The 21,977-nt window shown below is 47.8% G+C and overlaps 1 protein-coding gene across 1 annotated transcript in view; it reads left to right on the top strand.

Annotated features, from left to right (window-relative positions):
* The first annotated feature begins 4,700 nt into the window (after positions 1–4,700).
* LOC115093009 (E3 SUMO-protein ligase RanBP2-like) overlaps positions 4,701–21,977 on the top strand; it is a 119,447-nt gene continuing 102,170 nt past the window's right edge. Inside the window, exons 1-2 of the mRNA XM_029604588.1 lie at positions 4,701–4,902; positions 15,539–15,606. Of these exons, the coding sequence (XP_029460448.1) occupies positions 4,831–4,902; positions 15,539–15,606 (140 nt within the window). The 5' untranslated portion in view covers positions 4,701–4,830. The remainder of the gene's footprint in view (positions 4,903–15,538; positions 15,607–21,977) is intronic.

The following is a 21,977-nucleotide window of genomic DNA, read 5'->3' on the forward strand; positions in this document are numbered from 1 at the left end:
TCATCCGAATCCTTAGATGTCAAATATGCTGAACATTGGATGTAATAATAGTTCTTAGTCAACCCGACATTGCAATGTTTCGAAAGAAACTTCCTTTTTCAGGGGTCATCTTGAATCCCCACGTTCATATTGCAAACTTCCTGTATCAAGCACCCATGACAGCTGGAATAATTCCAAATTCTGATTTTTCTTTGGATAGAGAATCTTTTGAACTTGCTTCAGACACCTCTAGTCTGAAGAGCCTTGGCCATCGTGCAGCTTCCCAGTTAGAACTGGTTGAGAGAAATAACTGTGGGCTGACAGGGATAGATGGTGAGAGCTCATATAGCTGAGAGACAAAGGGGCCAGTGCAATAAAGTGCACCCAGCTCTTTCCTTTTTTGGAGAGAGATTGGTATAAATCACTATTCTATGTCCTTGCCACACCAACTGATTTTCTCTTCTTGCCGCTTGGTATATTTCCTCCTTCAGCTGGAAATTTCTAAAGCAGGCAATTATGTCTCTTGGCAACTTCTCTTCGGACCAAGAGACCTGTGAGCTCTTTCGATGAGAATTTCCTCCATGTCGGTTTCTTCTCTTGCTTTAAGCAGAATTGCTTTGCAAATTTTTGTACCACCAGCTTAGCGTCTTTATACTCCTCATGTTCCGGTATCTCAACTTTGGTTGGGCAACGGTGTGGAACCCATCCATTTAGGTGGGCCTCTGGCAAGCTCAAATACCTGGGGATCTATCTTGAGTTATCACCCGAAGGATTTGTTTGCATTGAACTATCCCCCTTTGATGAATCAGATATGGAAGGATTTAGAAGAATGGCACCGCCTCCCCTTATCTTGGCCAGATAGGGTGGCTACTATTAAGATGAATGTTCTCCCATGCCTCCTTTATCTTTTTCAGACGCTCCCTATTTCTGTCTCCAACTCAATGCTACAAGGGTGGCAGAGAAAATGTTCAGTTTTATTTGGAAGCGCTGTCCTCTATAAATCCAAAGCTGAAAGGGGGGTTGGGTGTGCCCAACCTATTGTGGTACTTTGTAGCTACCCAACTTCAAGCTCTGATCGCCTGGCATGAAACTCGTACTATTACACACTGGGTGCTAACTGAACAATTCCAGATGTCGGACATGCCCTTGAAGGCAACCACTTGGCAAGAAAAAAAACAACCATGGAGGCAGTGCCTTTATATGGCTCCCACCACTTGCCACACTTTAAGTGCCTGGCAGAAGTGGAAGCATAGGCTGGTGGGTCATGGGACCTGCTTCCATCTCTCACAGTTGTGCCACAACACTAAATCTACACCTAGCAACCCCCCTCATTCTTTTTTAACTTGGAAGCATTGCGGCATTACAAGATTTCAGCATATTTAGGAGTCGGGTCGCATGATACCATTTGAAACTTTGTGTGCCACAAAGACATTGCCACCCTCTCAATTCCTTGATTACCCATTGCATCATTTTTGTTGGACTAATAAGGTGGGGACACAGCTGGATCTGGATAAATCCCTATTTGAAGGTTTCTGTTCTCCTGTTAACACTTTAAAAGGATGTATGTCTAAAGTATACCGATTATCGAATGCTAAAAGTGAGGGTAAAACCAGCCCAAATAAAAACATGGGAACGAGACCTTCCTCTGGAATTATCTGAAGATGACTGGCTGGATATCTTTGGGCGGGTTAGCAAAGCTCCATCTCTTCCTTATTGGTAGAAAATAGTTATAAATTATTTTATCAGTGGTATTATTCTCCAGTCAGATTACAAAAAATATACCCTAATCGTAGTGGCCTATGTTGGAGGGGGGGGTGTGTGCTGACTTGGGCACCTTTATTCATATGTGGCGGTCGGGCATGTGTATATTTCCTCTCTGGCATCAGGTAGAGAGTTCTTTCTGAGTTATTTGGGGACTCTATACATTTGCAAATGGATGTTGCCCTTCTGAACAACACTGAACATAGTAAGATGGCACCTATACAATCCTTCCATTATTCAGGTGTGTTTGGCTGTTCGACTGGAAATCGCTAGGACATGGCAGCCGGAGGTGGTTCCCTCCTTGGAGAAAGTTCTTTCCAGACTTGATGTTTGCACTATGAATAAATTAACAGCGGAGACTTGTAACCTGCGTAAGTTTAATGTGATCTGGGATTCGTACCTGCAGTGGCGTAAGACCTCCCATTAATATAGATCTCTAGAATGGTTGAGACATGTCCCGCAGGTACCTTATTGTGTCTTGCAGGCCTCTTATGGGTTTTTTTCTTAACCACCACGGAGGAAGGGCTTGTTTTATCTTTAGTGCCCGATTCTGATGGTAATTTATAATGCAATTTACCAGGATGTGCATGTTGGCGGGGAAGGGTGGGGGGAACTCGTTGAGTTTAAAAGAATTAGGAAAAGACTGACAAGGGAAAAGTATAAAAAAGAGAGACTTGGACTAACTGATTAGAAAAATAAAAAGAAGAGACAACAAAGATAAAAAAATATATATTTTGAGATGTTAGCAATTGGAATCTGCCATCTTTGGGTATATGCACTTCTCATAATTTTGTACTTTGCTCTTTAGCCTTCCACTGTTCAGTCTGGTTTCTCAGGCTATTTGTTTTGTTTGCATGTTTCTATTTTTAATTTGTAGTGCCTTATTTCTGTATTAGGAAAGGGTCAGCCTGGGTGTGACTGAGGTGCACTATTGCTGCTAGCGTATCCTTTCTCTGTAAAGATTTGTAGCAGACTGGCTTGTTCTGTTATCCCAGAAGCTGGTGTATTAATGTTCTAAGGCCTGGTGAAGTATCTGCATTGATTCTTTTTCATAAGGCTGCTGTTATTTGAGTCCTGAGTCAGTTCTGTTATATGATATGGCATGGTTCTAGGTGCCTTTTTTTTTTTTTAGGGGTTTGTGTTAGTTCACAAAATGTTTAGCAGTGGAGGGGGCCTTTTTTTTTTTTTTTGTTTTGATGAGGTGATCCCAGAATTTGAACATAGCTATTTTTCATGTTGGGTTTACTATATTGTAATGGTAATGCTGTTTATTCATGGCTTTGAGGGCCAAGCCCAGCACACATTACAAAAAACATAATTCCATAGGCGTTCCAAGTTCTTTTTTTTTTTTTTGCATGATTTTCTGGTTGGCATCACAGCAGTACATGTAAATATAATATACATGTTAAGTGATATTTTGCCTCAGAAGATTGAACTTTTGAATGTTCTTTTTTCATGTAAAATCAGTTATAAATGCATAATTGAATTGTGTGTGCAAGGCTGTAAGGTTTGCTTAGGGTACCTAATACCTTTTCCTTGACCATGGATTCTGTTTGGGGGAATGTCAGTTTTTAAAAATATAGATTGCTGGAGGAAGCTGGGCTTTTTTTGGTGGGCACAGGACAGAGACTGAATGATGCCGGGGGGGGCAGCAAAATAGCTAGCACCAGCCCTGGAGGCATGCGAGGCTATGGAAGCTTCATCCTGCCACGGCCAGAAGCACAGGGAAAGCGCATGAGGGCATCAGATACCCCCCCCCCAGGCCGATATTTTCCTGCTCCCAGGAGCTCCTTAGTCAATTATTTTCTGAAAACAAAAACTGTTTCACAATCTGGAATAAAGTTTCTCGATTGGAAACAGACAGCAATTCACTGCTATGTACATTGTAAATAACAGCAGATAAAAGACCAAAGATCCATCCAGTCTACCCAGCACGTTGCTTGCAGTGGCAACCACGGTAACTGCCACTCCGTGCAAGTTACCCTTTTGCTTACTGTAACTGCCGCACTGGGCAGGTTATACCCTTGCCTTCAGACTCCAGCTGATTAAAAACAGCAAATACTCTCAAAAGGGAAAATACGCACGTCCGGCCTCAGCTGGGATCAGTTAGCCCCGTCATTCTCTTCATACAGAAAGCAAGAGAGAGTTTGGGTCAGCGAACTAGTGGGAAAGAGGCATTATCAAGAGAGAAAGAAAGGCAGCCCGGCGGGCGAGAAACAGAGCTAGACAAGTGGTTCAATCAGCTCCTAAGAACATAAGAAAATGCCATACTGGGTCAGACCAAGGGTCCATCAAGCCCAGCATCCTGTTTCCAACAGTGGCCAATCCAGGCCATAAGAACCTGGCAAGTACCCAAAAACTAAGTCTATTCCATGTTACCATTGCTAATGGCAGTGGCTATTCTCTAAGTGAACTTAATAGCAGGTAATGGACTTCTCCTCCAAGAACTTATCCAATCCTTTTTTAAACACAGCTATACTAACTGCACTAACCACATCCTCTGGCAACAAATTCCAGAGTTTAATTGTGCGTTGAGTAAAAAAGAACTTTCTCCGATTAGTCTTAAATGTGCCCCATGCTAACTTCATGGAATGCCCCCTAGTCCTTCTATTATCCGAAAGAGTAAATAACCGATTCACATCTACCCGTTCTAGACTGCCTTCCTCCAGGAAAGAGCAGGTACCAGAAAGCCTTTTCGTTAAGGCGTGGTCCCCCCCCCCCCCCCCCCCCAATATCCCTGGCCAAGTACAATTCAGCTGTTCCCCCAGAGCTTTGCGCTACCTTACGCCCCCGCCATGTTGCTCGTGCGAAGCTGCGCCTGCGCTAACGGTTCCCTCGCCCTCTCAGATAAAACCTGCTATTGGCCAGCGCACGGCGTTCGACGCCACGCCCCGGACCTGTAAGTCGCGGAGAGATGACGTCACGCCCCGCAGAACGCCTTAAGACTTACGTCACACGTCTATTTTCGTCCTATCGTGTTAGCGGAAACGCGCTTACGACACTGAGCCGCGCTAAAAAGCGAGGATCACCGAAAGCAACCGAAACCGCCGGCGATTCCTGGCAAGCGGGAACGACGGCGGCGCCGGCGCCATGAGGCGCAGCAAGGCCGAGGTGGAGCGCTACGTTGCCTCGGTGCTGAGTGCTTCGCAGTCCCCGCGAGAGGTGAGATCCGCTCCCTTACCCCGCTTTTTCCCGGCTCCCCTCCGGGGTCAGAGTCAGATCCGGGCCCGGCGTCGCTGTGGAGTAGGAAAGGGGGAAGGAGCCGGAGCCAACAGCCGCGGGCCTGTAGTCGTATTCTGCGCAACATTCAAACGTGGAGCTGCCGCGCGCTTTTCAGCCCCGGGAGGAGGAAGGGAAGACGGCGCGCGAGCCCCCGGGCTGATGGAGGCCGCTGCGCGCTCTTGAGTTCCTTATCTTCGGGGCGAGCCCTGTAGAGAGGGGGAGACGGGGCTGCCGCGCATTGCTAGGTTCGCAGCTCCGGAAAGTGGCAGGTTATAGCGCTTTCATCATATTGCATAAAAACGTAAAGACTTCCCATGCTGGGTCAGACCAAAGATCCATCAAGCCCAGCATCCTGTTTCCAACAGTGGCCAATCCAGGTCACAAGTACCTGGCAGGATCCCAAAGGGTAGATAGATTTCAAGCTGCTTGTCCCAGGGATAAGCAGTGGATTTCTGCAACTTTACCTTAATGGTTTATGGACTTTCCCTCCAGACACTTGTCCAAACCTTTTCTAAAAAGCTACACTAATAGCTTTCATCATATCCTCTGGCAACGAATTCCAGAACTTAATGATGTGTTGAGTAAAAAAAAAATGTTTATTTTCTCATTTTAAATATATCACCTACCAACTTAATTGTGTCTCCTAGTCTTTGTGATATTTGAAAGGGTAAACCGATTGTCTACTCGTTCCATTCATGAATTTTCAGACCTCTATCCCCCTTCATCCATCTCTTCTCCAAGCTGAACAGCTCCACCTCTTTAGCCTTTCCTCATAGGGGAAGGTTCAGTTCTCTGTTTGACTTGCTCAGGAATGACCTATCATTCACAGGGTTATTTTGCATGTGATAACTACTGCATTGTGACAATATCATTTAACGGGCCAATACAGTAAAAATCGTGGGAGAGCGGGCGAGCGCCCGCACAGGACACTATTCTGTGCACGCGATACAATAATTTAATGTATTTAAATTAGGGCCAGCAGTGTAAAATGTGCGGCTTGGCTGCACATTTTACTTACTGAATCGTGCGGGAATACCTAATAGCGCCCGCAACATGCATTTGCATGTTGCGGGCGCTATTAGGTTCGGGGGGGGGGGGGACGCGTGTTTTCGATGCGCTATTACCCCTTACTGAATAAGGGGTAATAGCGCGTCCAAAACGTGGTCCAATTGCAGGTTAACAGTGCGCTCCGGCAGCCTGTAAATGAGGGAAAGGGGTGGGGGTTTAAAACATTTTGGGCCTGGTTGCGCTGTGAGCAATAATGTTTAACACACTAGCATGGGAAACAACGACATCTTTTGCAGGGAAAGGATGAATCCTGGGGCATGTGAGCTGCTGGGCATAAGAAAAGAAACACTGTTTTCTGACATGATCCTTAGTGCTTTAAAGCTCAGTAATGCTAGCTGGATTTTGTGCATATGGCCTAATAGCTATTGGATTTGTGTTGGTGTTTGTGCCTATAAGTATTAAATAATGCATTTTGGGAACATATTTGCTTTTGTTTACACACTTCTTTCTGTGTAATAATGCTTTCCAAATCAGTTATCCATTCACTATGCAGATTTTTTTTTTTGCAAGTACATATGGAACAATATATTGTGACCTTATTTTTCTTTGCTTCGGTGTTTACTGAAGAGGATGTTGGGGAGATACCCGTTCTGGAGAAGGTTTTCATGGGTAATGATTCAGATGGCCTGAACCAAATCACAGTAAACGTAGAAGATGTGGTAGGCCTGATTGACAAACTGAAGAGTAGTAAATCTTCTGGACCGGATGGTATACACCCCAGGGTTCTGATCTATTAATAAAAATGTTTAACCTATCATTAAAATCATCCATTGTACCTGAAGACTGAAGGGTGGCTAACATAACCTCAATATTTAAAAAGGGCTCTGGGAGCGATCCTGGAAACTATAGACCAGTTAGCCTGACTTCAGTGCCAGGGAAAATAGTGGAAAGTGTTATAAATTTCAAAATCACAGAACACATAGAAAGACATGGTTTAATGGAACAAAGTCAGCATGGCTTTACCCAGGGCATTTTAGGAATTATTAGGAAGGGAATGGTGAATAAAATGGAAAATGTCATCATGCCTCTATAACACTCCATGGTGAGACCGCACCTTGAATACTGTGTACAATTCTGGTCACCACATCCCAAAAAAGATATAGTTGCGATGGAGAAGGTACAGAGAAGGGCGATCAAAATGAGAAAAGTGATGGAACAGCTTCCCTATGAGGAAAGGCTAAAGAAGTTAGGGCTGTTCAGTTTGGAGAAGAGACCGCTGAGGGGGGATATGATAGAGGTCTTTAAGATCATGAGAGGTCTAGAACGAGTAGATGTGAATCGGTTATTAACACTTTTGAATAATAGAAGGACTAGGGGGCATTCCATGAAGTTAGCAAGTAGCACATTTAAGACTAATCGGAGAAAATTCTTTTTTACTCAACGCACAATAAAGCTCTGGAATTTGTTGCCAGAGGATGTGGTTAGTGCAGTTAGTGTAGCTGGGTTCAAAAAAGGTTTGGATAAGTTCTTGGAGGAGAAGTCCATTAACTACTATTAATCAAGTTTACTTAGGGAATAGCCACTGCTATTAATTGCCTCAGTAGCATGGGATCTTCTTAGTGTTTGGGTAATTGCCAGGTTCTTTTGGCCTGGATTGGCCACTGTTGGAAACAGGATGCTGGGCTTGATGGACCCTTGGTCTGACCCAGCATGGCAATTTATATTATGTTTATTTTAGAGACTGTATGATCTTATTAGGGTGAGTGTCAGGACAGGGGAAAAAGGGATGATGGTGCAGTAGGATAGGGCATACAGACTGATTCCTCCTGACCCTCACATTTCCATAGGGTCATCCTTGTGCATATTGTAGCTGTGGCAGTCCCTTCTTTTGGGCCTTACAGGAGCTGAAGCCCTGGCTCCTAAAAAGTGTAGTTGGTGCCTACGTTTTCAAATATATATTTTGACTCTTGCCTGATCCTTGAATTTGACCCCATCATGATTTTTTCCTACCTTGTTTAATTTGTGCACAACTAACAGCATTGGGAAGTGAACCTTCCATTGATGCTGAAAGTAAACCAAACAGGAGCAAAATCTAAGCTTCATGCATGTGCTGCAGCCCTTTCTGGGAGGGCTGTCTAGTGGCACCGGTGTAGCTTATTTACAGGTTGTCTGTAGTCTCGTCAAAAGAAGGGCCACATAGGACACTTCAGATTACCAAGAGGGCCATGGATTTGGGGTGAGAGGGGGAAGAGAGAGCCCCTTGGGGTTGAGAAGGATTTGAGGGGCCCTTGTAGTAATTTGAAATGCCGGGGAAAGGGGGAGGTTCGGGCAGGGTTCCTTGGGATGTAGGGGTGTGGCAGGTAGTGCTGGCAGTTTTTCTAGATTTCTCAAAGTTGGCCATCCTGTCTTGTCTTCCCTATCTGCCCTTCTCAGGAAGGTAAGGGCTTGGTATTTGGAAGGATAGTGGGATGGAGTGTGTGTGTGTTTGGGGTGGGGGGGGGATTGCATGCTGTCTCCGCTTTCTTCACTTTCTTTTTTTTTATATCTTTCACCCACCAACTCTACCTTTTCCCTCATCCTCGCATCCCTTCGCTTGCAATATGCTCGATTCGTGATAGGAAAAAACCCGACCTCTCCAGAAATCTAATCCAGAGAGAGACCGTCAGATTTGATGTCCGGGTTAGAATTAGGATTTCTGCATCCTTAGGAGTTGAGATTCGTGGCCCATGGTGGCACGGTTGGGAGGGCCAGGAACTCTCATCCTTAAACTTGGCGTTCCCTGCAGAACCCACGGCTCGGTACTGCCGGTGCCTTCCTCCAAAGCAGCCAAATACTCCTTATGGCTGTGCTGCAGGCACGCTCTCTGTCTGTCTTGCTGCCCAAATGACTCCTCCTGCACAGGCAGCACTAATGCCAGCAATGTGTAATGTAGCCATCCGTGGCCTTGCACCGGCAGTGCCTGCCCATAGTGCTGTGATGTGTTGCCATTTCTACTTCTGAACTGGTGGTAGCGGCAGAATGTGCTCCGGCCCCCGCTGCGGGCCAGATGAAATGCAACTGAAGGCTGCCTTCAGCCCTTGCACCATAGTTTGGGGGGACCCCTTCTTTAACCTGTAGGAAGAAGCTTTGAGAGACCGAGATTCAGTGTCGCATGCCTTTTTGGTTTTAAAAATGAGATTCATTCCTGTCGTGGTGTGAGCAAAATCGACCCGTTTAGAAATGCTTATCTCCAGAGAGGTTTAGTCCTCGTCCTCCACGCCCTGATCACTGCTGCACTGTCCCTTGACAATTCAGCAGCGAGAATCACATTTGTTTTCTCTGCCTCTTCACCTCGCTTTTCCCCCATCTGCTTCTAAATTAAGTTATAACCTCCTCTTTGCCCCTTCCTGTGTTTGAGGCATCCTTTCTTGTTATACCCATTTCCTCTGCTTCTTAAGACTGCAGCTCACCCCCAAGCCTTTGGTTCATGTAACTTTGGAATTCTCCCTCTTAGTTCATTAGGATGCTCGCTAAGAGATTTTCTGACTTCATAAATCCCACCATTTCTCTGTGTGCTCTTGTACATTCCTCTAGACCAGTGGTTCTCAACCTTTTGTTGGCTGGGACACACCTGACAGATGGTTCTCACATGCCTGACACACACTGAACATGTGACTGTCACGGGGCTAAATGTAAACCTGCACTCTGCATCCACAGGGACCCCTTCGACCCCCAGCAATGAGTGCAGAGCAGATCTAGGGCATTACCCTGTACAACTCGCCATACAAAAAAGATATTCTGGTTCTGATGACATCCCAGTAAAAGCAAAACAAACTCCATTTACTACCAGGCACAATAGCCTTCCTTATGAAAAGACAGTAATTTACCATTAATGCATGTCCTATTGAGAAAACACAACAAATAAGATTGATACAAATGCCTACATGCTAGTAAAATACCTCACCTCAGTAACACACAGAACTGACCTTCACCAAGTACAGAAAGACCACAAATTATAAATATGGAGACAGAAACTGGAATGGAAAACCAAAACAGCCACTCTGCATGCAGACCGAGACTTGTCAGGAAGATGACTAGTGTGCATATGTGAGAGAGAGAGACTGGTCAGGTAGATGACTAGTGAGCGTATGTGAGAGAGAGAGACTGGTCAGGTAGATGACTAGTGAGCGTATGTGAGAGAGAGAGACTGGTCAGGAAGATGACTAGTGAGCGTATGTGAGAGAGACTGGTCAGGAAGATGACTAGTGAGCGTATGTGAGAGAGAGACTGGCCAGGAAGATGACTAGTGAGCGAATGTGAGAGAGAGACTGGTCAGGAAGATGACTAGTGAGCGTATGTGAGAGAGAGAGACTGGTCAGGAAGATGACTAGTGAGCGTATGTGAGAGAGAGAGACTGGTTGTGGGTAATAAGGAAGAGGACTGTGAGGACAGAGCTTCAGTAGCCCTTGCTGCCTCTGGTGAGTGCTGTTGGCCTGGAAGGGAAAGGAGTAGGAGAGTTGCTGGAGAGGGAAAGTAAAGGTGGCTTTTTAAGTTTATTTTTCTTGATTGACTGCCATTTTGATTATTGGGTATTATGCGATGTCTGCTCTTTTGAAATATTTTATTGATATTTGGACATGTTTTAAGAATTTTTATGAGTGTTTAATTGTTGGATGTTATTCTGTTCAGCAGCTGTTTTGTAACATTTATTAGTAAAACTTTACAATTATTTCTGTGTGGGCTCTATAGCAGCTTGGCTTATTCTGTTTTCCCCAATAGGAAAGGTAGACCCCAGTGAGATTAGCCCCTGGGTAGAATGCCAGTGTGTGTGGCCTGAACACAGACAGGACCCTTCACATAAACATGGCCTAATTCTTACCTTAGTTGCAAAAAGGCCTTTGATAAAGTCCAGTGGAACTATTGATTAATGGGGAAGTAGGGCTCTGGCGAGCCCTTTTGCTATATTCTGCAATTAGTTATCTAATCCCTATAATTTAATGGCTGATACCAGGCAGGACTGCCCCTTGGCTCCCTTCTGATATGTATTAGCAATAGAACCTTTTGCTATCAAATAGAAAATACACCTTTCAGTTAGAGGGTTTTGAATGGGTAACACGGAGCAAAAGAGATGTTTGAAGACCTAAAGACCTGGCTCTTCCCAATAGCATATCAAGATGTCCAATAATCTACTTACCCTCCACTACATATTCTCTAGATTTGTTTCTGCAATTTTAAACCTCTTTTAATCTAGCTTTTTAATATATATTTATTTTCTTTTAATGCTTAAATTTAACTTGCTATTATGAATAATATTGTTTCCTTTTTTGATAAGATTGTACTGTACTTTCCTTTTAATGAGCAATGTTGTTCCTGTTTTAATATTTTAGCAAATACTGTATTTACTTGAGTGATTATTTGTCTAAGCATTCCTTTGTTCACCGTTATGATGGCTACACCGAATGATGGTATACAAAAAAATCAATCAATAAATAAATAATTGTATTTCTTAGATAGGGTTGTTACTGTTTGAGTGTGTTCCATAATGCAGGTGTAACTTTGTGCGGGTTAGTTTGTGTGCATTATTGCAAATCCTGAGAGTCTGTTAGGTGCTATATTTCTCTTTCCATTTCTCCAGGTTCGCACTGCATGCAGAGTGGCTTTTTTGGTTTTCCATTCCAGTTTCTGTCTCCATATTTATAATTTGTGGTCTTTCTGTACTTGGTGAAGGGTGTGTGACTGAGGTGAGGTATTTTACTAGCATGCAGGCATTTGTATCAATCTTATTTGTTGTGTTTTCTCAATAGGACATGCATTAGTGGTAAATTATTAACTTTTCATAAGGAAGGCTGTTGTGCCTGGTAGTAAAGGGAGTTTGTTTTGCTTTTACTGAGATGAATTCAGAACCAGAATATCTTTTTTGTATGGCGAGTTGCACAGGGTAATGCCCTAGATCTGCTCTGCACTCATTGCTGGGGGTTGAGGGGATTCCTGTGGATGCAGAGTGCACATTTACATATAGCCCCTTGACGGTCACGTATGTGAGAACCACCTGTCAGGTGTGTCCCAGGCGAAAAAAGGTTGAGAACCACTGCTGTGATATATATAGATATATAGATATAGATAGATAGATAGATATATCCCCTATGATTGTAAAACACTTTGAGGTGGTGCAATCAGATTTTAGAATTTTAGCCATCACCGACTCCTGGGCGGGGCTAGCCTGGAGGAAGGGTGGGGGAGGAAGGACAATCAGAGCTTTGCCCCCCCCCCCCACGCGCTTACCTAATATCGAAAACCACATCTCATTCCTCAGAAGAGCCTGTGTGTGAAGACGTCTGCACCTGGCTGGAAGGTATAATATCCATCTCGGAGGCACTCATCCCTCTGAGCTGTTCACATGTGTGCGTGTGACCCCCGCACACTCAGCAAAACTGTGGGCACAAGGAGTCCTGATGAGTATTTGCATTATCCTCACTCTTAAAGGTGAATTTGAAAAGCCCGGTGCGTGCACAGGTCGGGCTTGTGCGCACCGCGCTTATTTTAAGCGTCCAGATAGGCGCGTAAAACCTGCTGCACGCACATCTGAAAAGTTTCCGGAAGAGGGCGGGGCATGAGCCTTTCGGGGCCCGGCCAAGAGATGTGCCTGTAAATCCGTGCCCTGCCGCGTATCTTTTACCATTGACGAGAGTAAGTTTTAAAATGAAAGGATCAAGCCATTTTTGGGGGGGAGTTGGAGGACATGGTGGTTAACTGGGAGAACTGGTGGACATACTGGTAAACTGGCAGTGGCGTGGACGCCCGCCTTGTGCGGTAGAAGTGGGATTTGCACGCATCGGCGAGCGGCCACTTAAAGGCTGTCTTATGACGGGCGTGCGTTTATGTGCGCGTGTGGTAAAATGGCAGCATCCCTGGGCACGGGCCGATGCATGGGTGCCCGCACGCCGGTTTGGAAGTTACCGTCCCTGTGCATCAAGTTTGAACTCTGTTTTGTATTTTAAAAAAAAATATATTGCAAAACCTGTGCACATAGCCTTTCAGAAATGAGGACTATCACAGCTCAGGGGCTGCTGGGGATGAAGCCCCCCAGGCTCTGCACCCCCACAGCCTCAGTCCCTAACTAAAGTGACATCAGGTGAGAGCTTTCAGGAATGAGACATTCGTGGTCTCAGTGGACAGGATTTCTGGTCTTACAATCCAGTCTGTGAGCAGGAGGCCACAGCTCACAGCTGAGAAACTCGGTTGAATACAAAGGTTCATAACTTGTATGGGAAATGTTGTTTTATGCCTGTCCTGAAATTTTGGTTTCTGTAGGCTGAATGGTTTAGGAGATAATGTACGGGTAGATGGACAGAACAAATACACAAGTGAAACTTACTGCTTTTCGTGTTTAAAAAAAAAAAAGAAGCTCTTTTGTACATTTTATTTTATTTATTTAACTTCTTTTACTATACCGATACTCAAGACGAGGTCTTATCGTACCGGTTTACAATATAACAGGGGGAAACCAATTAACAACTAAGTGGAAAGGTAAAGTTACATTAAACAGGGAGCGAAGAAATGGGAGATGGAAAACAGGAGAGATTTTAAACGATGATAACTGGAGAGTGATAAAATTAACGAAAACAATATAGTAGCGAGGCATAAACCTATTTATCTTAGGCGATTATTAACATAATTACATAACTAGATAATGTTCCAAAATTAATAGGGAATTCCAAATACACAGGGGGTGTCAAATCAGATGAATCTACAGACAGAGACCGTAGTAGAGTAGAAGTATTTATTCACTCAGGCAGACTGCCTCGGTCTCTCTCTGTAGATTCATCTGTTTTGACAACCCATGTGTATTTGGAATTACCTATTAATTTTAGAACATTATCTAGTTAAGCAAAAGAACTGATTTTTTCCCATGTTTTGCTTAATTGTTTTTAAAGATGTTTCACTTATGTGTTTGTGTTTCACTTATGTGTTTGTGTTTCACTTATGTGTTTGTGTTTCACTTATGTGTTTGTTTATATTTTGTCATTGTTTTCAAATGCAAGCTATGTCTACCTGATAACTGTACTGAGTGAATAAATACTTCTTCTTCTCTACTGCGGTCTCTGTGCCTGTAGATGATTCATCTGTTTTGACCCCCCCCCTGTATTTGGAATTCTTCATTGGCGTGGCGTCCTCTCCACTTCCTTGGGTGGTATAAAATGAATAGGTGCATCTGGTAACTTTGCAAACCAGATCTTTTCTTGTTAAACCGACAAGGGGTCCTCCATCTACCGTACCAACCTTGTCAGGAATTCCCTTACAACCTAAAGACTCTGAGGGTCCGACTCAGCCACCATCTCCCAATGGAAACTCTTATCGCCTCCTTTATGTATCTGCGCCAGATTTGTCCGCTGCGTAACTGCTCTCGAGAAACATGGCCTTGTTACGGTCAAGCACTCATTGACCACCGAGGCATCTCGCAGTACCACCTCCAGCTAATGCAGGGCATGGCAGCTAGACTTGTAAATCAGCTGACCATGTCTCAGGATAAGACTTAAAAACAATTAAAAACATTTATTGCTATATTTTTCTTCTTGCTTCCTCCTCTCCCAGTTGTAGTTTTCCTTGTTTTATTGTAACTGCTATTCCTGCACCAGTTCAATTCATCTAGTTTTATGTTCATTACACTAAATGTTAAATGTAAACCGGGTTGATGCGACTACTAGTCGTGAAAGCCGGTATAGAAAAATATTAAATAAATAAATAAATAAATTTTGCTTAAGTCTTCAAGTGTGTGAATTAGCCGGCTCTCGAGTCTTTCCCGGGGTAACTTCAAGCCCCCCTTCCAGCCTCCCCTTCACTGGCTCCAGCTAGACTTCACGCTCTCAGCTACTCTGCTCCGAAAATATGGTGCACTCTACCCTTTTACTGTTACCCCCTCGTTCTGGGGAGGAAAACATCTGAGCTTGGTGGTTCAGCCGGGCCTTCCGTTAGATTCTAAACTTTCTGACCACATCCCGAAAGATTCACCCACCTCTGGGACGTTTCTTAATATCTCCCGTGCCTCTGGTGCTTAACTTCTTAATTATAACTCAGCCTGCAAACTTCCCCACCTGATTATTGTACGTGTATAGGTGTCATGGGCTCATTGATATTTGTAACTTTTATGTAATCCATTTTGTGTTTGGGAGAAGGCAAAATATGGATCAAATGTTAACCTAGTTTGTTTAGATGTTTTCATTTTGGATATTTGGGCTGTTTTCCCATATGTTGACTCCCTCCTGAGTGTCTGTTGGGGCTGTCCTACATTTTCTGGCTTTTCAGAAGCTGAACTTAACACTAGTGGTATGGGTTTGTTTGCATTCGGGAGTTGTAATTTTCAGATTTTACTGAATTTAACAGCGCCTGGAAGCTGGAGATTTTCTTTCCCGATTAACAAATGTGAATCATGCTTGAAAACGGAGCAGTTGTAGTCTGTAAAAAGTATAATTTTAATACAGTTTGGCACAGTTGGATCAAATAAAATACATTATTTTGTGACAGTAGCTTTTTCACTGAGTGCATTTACATTTAAACAGCAAATTTATTTTTGTCGTTTTTTTTCTTTCAGAAATCAATTAAAGGATTTTTTTTTGCTAAACTGTACTATGAAGCTAAAGAATATGAACTGGCTAAAAGGTAATGCAACATCTTTAAGTTAGTCCATGTAAAAAAAAACAAAACTGCTGCTTATTCCCTTTGGAAATTCTGTCAGAAGGTTTGTTTGTCTGTGGCCCTGGGTGGATCAGCGTTTGACTGCCAGCTTAGAAGGAAGTGGGAGCTCTCGATTTCCTTCCCCACTCTTGCTTCATCTGTTTGCCGGGGCTCTCGGTGCACCTCCAGCTAGGAGGAGGACTGGGGACTGGGCCAACTACTTACCTTATGGTGACGCCTAATGCGTGATCCCAGAGGTTGCAGCAGTGTGTGTGTGTGTGTGTGTGTGCGTGTTCCCTGTACGTACCTGGATCAGTCCAGACAGTGGGTTATGTCCCCAATCCAGCAGATGGAGTCAGCACAAGCTTTGAGGGGGCGTATCCATATATACTACTACCCCCTCTGCAGGAGTTCAGTATCTTCTGACTCCAGCAGATGCGAGTAGGGGAATCAGGCTTCCCCTCCTTTTCCTTTTTCTTCACTTTCTTGCTTGATTATGGCTTGTTGTTGTCTTTTTCTGTGGATCAAGTTTGTATCAAGTTTGTATTAAGTTTAAAAAAAAAAAAAAAAAAAGGCAGAGTTCTTTCAACTTCTGGGGAGTGGCTTCTCTTCCTTGTCTCTTCTCTGCGGCCTTGCTGTTTATTTCTCGTTGCAGCCAGGGGTAAGTTTGTTTTTCCTTTGTAGTTTTTTCCTTTACAGCTCAGCCCCCGGTGCCCGCGAAAGCCGGTGGAGCCGGCCTCTTCGCTCTTTACTCCCTCACCCGTGGCCATTTTACAGCTCCTCATGGGCTGCTGAGCCATTTAGGGAAAGATGTCTGGGGCGGGTCGTGTGGCCAGGAAGGCCCCCCCGCGGCACCCTCCTCTATTTTCAGACAGCGGGCAGTGCGGGCCGACCGGGCCCCCCTGCAGCGGCGCCTTTGTGCGCGTGGCCCCCCCCCGTGGCTTTTTCTTTTCTCCTGCAGCGATCCCGATGCCGCGGCTGTCCCGCTGTGCGGCCTGCGGAGACCCGGGGTCCCGGATTTCCCGGGAGGGCATCTGTGCACGATGCCTTCCCGGGGGGGAAGGTACCTCACAGTCCCTGACTGATTTCTCTTTTTTGCCCGGGCGGTGCGGGCCGGCCACTCCGCCATTTTTGGCGGGAACGGCGGCCATTTTACATTCTGAGCGCCCTGAGGCGCAGGCCACGAGGGGGAACGGATCCCTGGAGGCCACGAGGGAGAACGGATCCCTGGAGGACTCTACCAGCGGGGGTGTTCCCCTGATTTTGGTGCAGGAACCAAGCACCCAGAGCCAGGGAGCAGGAACCACGCCGCCCCCGAAGCGCACCCGAGCAGGCCGGGGTTCTCTCCGGAGTTTATCCTGCTCATGCATACCGCTTATCTGCAGGGGCTGGAAGCACCTGTGGGACCCCCCCCCTCCTAAGATCCCTCGGATGTCGCACTCGACGCCGGCCCCCCCCAACCCTCCGGGAGTGGGGGCCTCCCGCCTTCCTACCCGGGTCCGATCCACGCCCGCGGCAGTGGGGGCGGTGCCAGACCCAGCGGGACATGGACTTGACCTCCCGGACGGGGGGACAAGGGGACGGCACACAGGAGGGGGATGATCCGCGTACCCTACGCCTCTTCCAGAGGGAAGAGCTGGACGACCTCATCCCGCAGATCATCCAAGAATTAGATTTGGATCCGCCACCAGACCCGCCTGCCCCAGTAGCTCCCGCTGTCATCACTTCTTCAAGGAAGGGAGATCCTGTCCTGGCGGCACTCCGGCCGAGGGCTCGGGCTTTTCCCATTCATGACTCGTTTTTACAACTTCTCACCAGGGAATGGGACACCCCGGAGGCCTCCCTGAAGAGCAGCCGGGCTATGGAAAAGCTGTACCCGCTCCCCGAAGATTTTCTGGACCTCATCAAGGTCCCAAAGGTGGACTCCGCAGTGTCGGCGGTCACGAAGAGGACGACCATCCCAGTGACGGGAGGTGCGGCGTTGCGGGACACACAGGATCGTAAGTTGGAAGTTTTCCTTAAGCGGGTTTTCGAGGTCTCCGCTCTGGGTATGCGGGCGGTGATGTGCAGTTCGCTTGCCCAGCGGGCTAGTCTCCTTTGGGTGCAACAACTCCTCACGTCTCAGAACCTGCCGTCCGATGAGGCTGCCCAGGCAGATCGGCTAGAAGCCGCAGTGGCGTATGGGGCGGACGCCTCGTACGACCTTTTTCGGGTCCTCACAAGATCCATGGTTTCGGTAGTGGCAGCATGACGACTACTGTGGCTACGCAATTGGGCGTCTGATACGTCCTCTAAGTCCAGTCTGGGCTCTCTTCCCTTCAGGGGCAAGTTCCTCTTCGGGAGGATTTGGACCAGATCATCAAGTCCCTGGGGGAGAACGCTGTTCATCGGCTGCCGGAGGATAGGTTTCGACCATCCAGAGCGTTTTCTTCTTCTCGGACCAGAGCCAGAGCGCAACGGCGCTACAGGGGCTACAGACAGACAGGCTCCCGGCCATCCGCCCCCAGGTCTCAGCCCTGGTTGCGCGCCTTCCGCGGGCATCGGCCCGCACGCACTACTCCCGGAACCGGGAACCCCTATACCAAGTCTTCACAATGATGCCAGTCTCGCCCACTCCCCTGTCCCCAGGATTGGGGACCGACTAACGTATTTCTAAGCGGAGTGGGCACGGATCACCTCGGACCAGTGGGTCCTGGATACCATAAAACACGGCTATGCATTGGAATTTGTCCGCCCCCCCGCAGGGAAGGTTCATCTTTTCCCCCTGTGGCTCGGACCTCAAGAGAGGAGCGGTGCAGCTGACTCTGGACAGACTCCGGGAGATAGGCGCTACTGCGCCCGTGCCCTTCGGAGAGGTGGGCTCGGGCCACTATTCCATCTATTTCGTCGTACCAAAGAAGGACGGTTCCTTCCGGCCTATCCTAGTCCTCAAGGAAGTCAACAAATCCCTTCGAGTCGTTCGGTTCCGCATGGAAACGCTCCGGTCAGTGATTGCGGCGGTGCATCGGGGGGAGTTCCTCGCCTCCCTGGACTTAACGGAGGCCTACCTGCACATTCCCCATCCGCCCGGACCACCACAGTTTCCTTCGTTTCAAAATTCTGGACCAGCATTTTCAGTTCACGGCTCTTGCGTTTGGATTGGCGCCGGCGCTGCACACCTTCACCAAGATCATGGTAGTTGTGGGCGGCAGCTCTCCGGAAGGAGGGCATCCTGGTTCATCCTTATCTGGACGATTGGCTCCTCCGGGTGAAGTCATTCGATCATGGACGCTCAGCGGTGACTCGAGTAGTACGGTTTCTACATTCCCTGGGATGGGTAGTGAACTTCTCCAAGAGCTCCCACATGCCCTCGCAACGCTTGGGTTTTTTTTTGGGGGCGACCTTCGACACCCTACTGGCAAAGTTTTTCTGCGCCAGGACAAAGCTCAATCCTTGCGGGATCACACACGACGGTTCTCTGCGTACCAGAGCCCACCTCCTGGGACTACCTGCAACTCCTGGGAGTGATGGGGTCCACCATCGACCTTGTACCTTGGGCTTTCGCGCACCTCAGGACCTTACAGTGGGCGCTCTTCTCCGTTGGAAACCAGTATTGCAGGACTATCAGATGATTCTCCCGCTCCCACAGAATGCCAGGGACAGTCTGGGCTGGTGGTTGGATCCGCCGAACCTGGCCCGTGGCATGTCCCTCGATCTGCCAATTGGGTGGTGGTGACCACCTATGCCAGTCTAGCAGGCTGGGGTGCAGTCCTGCGATCGAAGCGCCACGCAGGGGACGTGGTCCACGGTGGAGGCGAAGTGGTCAATCAACCGTCTGGAAACCAGAGCGGTCCGGCTAGCTCTGCGACATTTCCTCCCGCTTCTTCGGAACCGAGAAGTCAGAATCCTATCGGACAACGCTACCACCGTGGTCTACATCAACCGACAAGGAGGCACGCGCAGCCCGCAGGTTGCGCTCGAGGTGGCGCTGCTGATGCAATGGGCGGAGCGTCATCTCGTCCGGCTAGCGGCCTCGCACGTCGCCGGTGTGGACAACGTCCAGGCGGACTTCCTCAGTCGTCAACTGCTGGACCCGGAGAGTGGTCTCTCTCCGACAAAGCAATGCAACTTTTCGTCCATCGGTGGGGGGCCCCCCACTTGGATCTGATGGCGTCCGCTCTCAATGCCAAGGCTCCACGCTTCTTCAGTCGCCGGAGAGAGCGCGGAGGGAGTGGATGCCCTGGTCCTCCCGTGGCCACCATATCTTTCTTTTCCACCATGGCCCCTGGTGGGCAGGATGCTCCGCAGAATAGAAAGCCATCAGGGGACCGTGGTTTTCGTCACCCCAGAATGGCCCAGGCGACCCTGGTTTGCGGACCTGCTACAGCTGGTGATCGACAGGCCAATCAGGCTGGGGCACCTCCCCCAGCTCCTACATCAGGGCCCGGTATTTTTCGAGCAGGCAGAATTCTTCTGTCTTGCAGCCTGGCTTTTGTGAGGCGCCGCCTCCGGCGTCGGGGCTACCCGGAGGCGGTAGTATCCATGCTATTGCGGGCACGAAAGACATCGACGTCGGCGGCCTATGTTCGAGTCTGGAATGTGTTCGAGCTGTGGTGTACCAGCCAGGCCACGAGACCCGCTAAGGCTTCTGTACCTCAGATCCTTCAGTTTCTACAGGCGGGGGTGGAAAAAGGGCTCACCTATAATTCACTACGGGTTCAGGTGGCCGCCCTTGGTTCGCTGTTGAGCGATGGGGGCTCTCTTCTACAGCATCCTGACATTGCTCGTTTTCTCAAGGGTGTCAAGCATATGCGTCCTCCGTTGCGGGACCCTTGTCCCTCCTGGAGTCTTAACCTTGTGCTTTGCTCCCTGTCGGGACCACCGTTCGAGCCGCTGCGCAGCGCAACGATAAAGGATCTCACTCTCAAGACTGTATTTCTTGTGGCCATCTGTTCCGCTCGACGCATCTCGGAGATGCAGGCTCTGTCGTGTAGAGAGCCCTATCTCCGTTTTCTCCGACTCTGGAGTTTCGCTTCGCACCGTTCCCTCCTTCCTTCCGAAGGTGGTTTCTGCATTCCATGTGAACCAGACGGTGGAGTTGCTGTCCTTCTCTTCTTCAGAGCCGAAGTCTCTCCGTCTCTTGAATGTCAAGCGCACTCTGCGCCTCTATCTGGAGGCTACAAATGAGTTCCGGACCTCTGACCATCTCTTCGTACTCTGGGCCGGTCCTAAGAAGGGGTCTCAGGCCTCGAAGGCTACCATTGCCAGATGGCTGAAGGCCGGCATTGCTGCTTCTTACATTGGGGCGGGTCGGACTCCCCCACCCGGAATCGTAGCGCATTCTACACGTTCTCAGGCGGCTTCCTGGGCGGAGGTTCGCTCGGTATCCTCGCAGGAAACTTGTAGGGCAGCCACCTGGAAATCGTTACACACGTTCGAGGCACTATCGTCTGCACCTCGCCTCTTCAGTCTCTGGACACTTTGGCGAGCAGGTTCTCCGAGCAGGCCTCGCAGGACCCCACCCGATTTAGGGAAGCTTGGGTACATCCCACTGTCTGGACTGATCCAGGTACGTACAGGGAAAAGAAAATTATTACTTACCTGCTAATTTTCGTTCCTGTAGTACCATGGATCAGTCCAGACGCCCACCGCGTTTGGGTTCTTGATCCTGCTCAGCTCTGCGCTGCTTCTTGCTCGCAGTGTTCTGTGTCTTCACAGTCGTTTCTTTTCGCTGTTTTTCACAGCTCCCTACAAGTTGGTAGGATGTTTGCAGTTACTTGTTGCGGTTACAATTGTTTTCATTATCTGTTTCCACAAACTTGATCCTTCGGGGGTTTCTACTCTGGCTTTGATATACTCGATACTGAACTCCTGCAGAGGGGGTAGTAGTATATATGGATACGCCCCCTCAAAGCTTGTGCTGACTCCATCTGCTGGATTGGGGACATAACCCACTGTCTGGACTGATCCATGGTACTACAGGAACGAAAATTAGCAGGTAAGTAATAATTTTCTTATCTATGAATGACCGTGATGATATGTGCAGCCAGGACCAAGGCTCCTCACAATAACACAGACACTGCAAGTTTGGGATTGAAAGAAGGCATCACCAGAGCCAACAGATCTACACAAATCCCCTCCGCCTCGCCCCAGCAAGATGAAACCTGTATAACCAGTAGTGTCCCGCCGCTAACAGGGACCCCCGCCACAGCCCAGCAAGGGGTCCCAACCCATGTGGCCGAACCCAGCCGCAGGCCACTCAAAGCAACAACCAGAGCTAAGGAAAAGCCACCAGTGATGGCTTTTCCTTAGCTCTGGTGAGAGTGCATCTTAGCCCCGGTTTCTACGCATCCTCGAGTCCCGTTCCTGCACGTGAG

The sequence above is a fragment of the Rhinatrema bivittatum genome, chromosome 5, assembly GCF_901001135.1.
Source record: "Rhinatrema bivittatum chromosome 5, aRhiBiv1.1, whole genome shotgun sequence".
NCBI lineage: Eukaryota > Metazoa > Chordata > Amphibia > Gymnophiona > Rhinatrematidae > Rhinatrema > Rhinatrema bivittatum.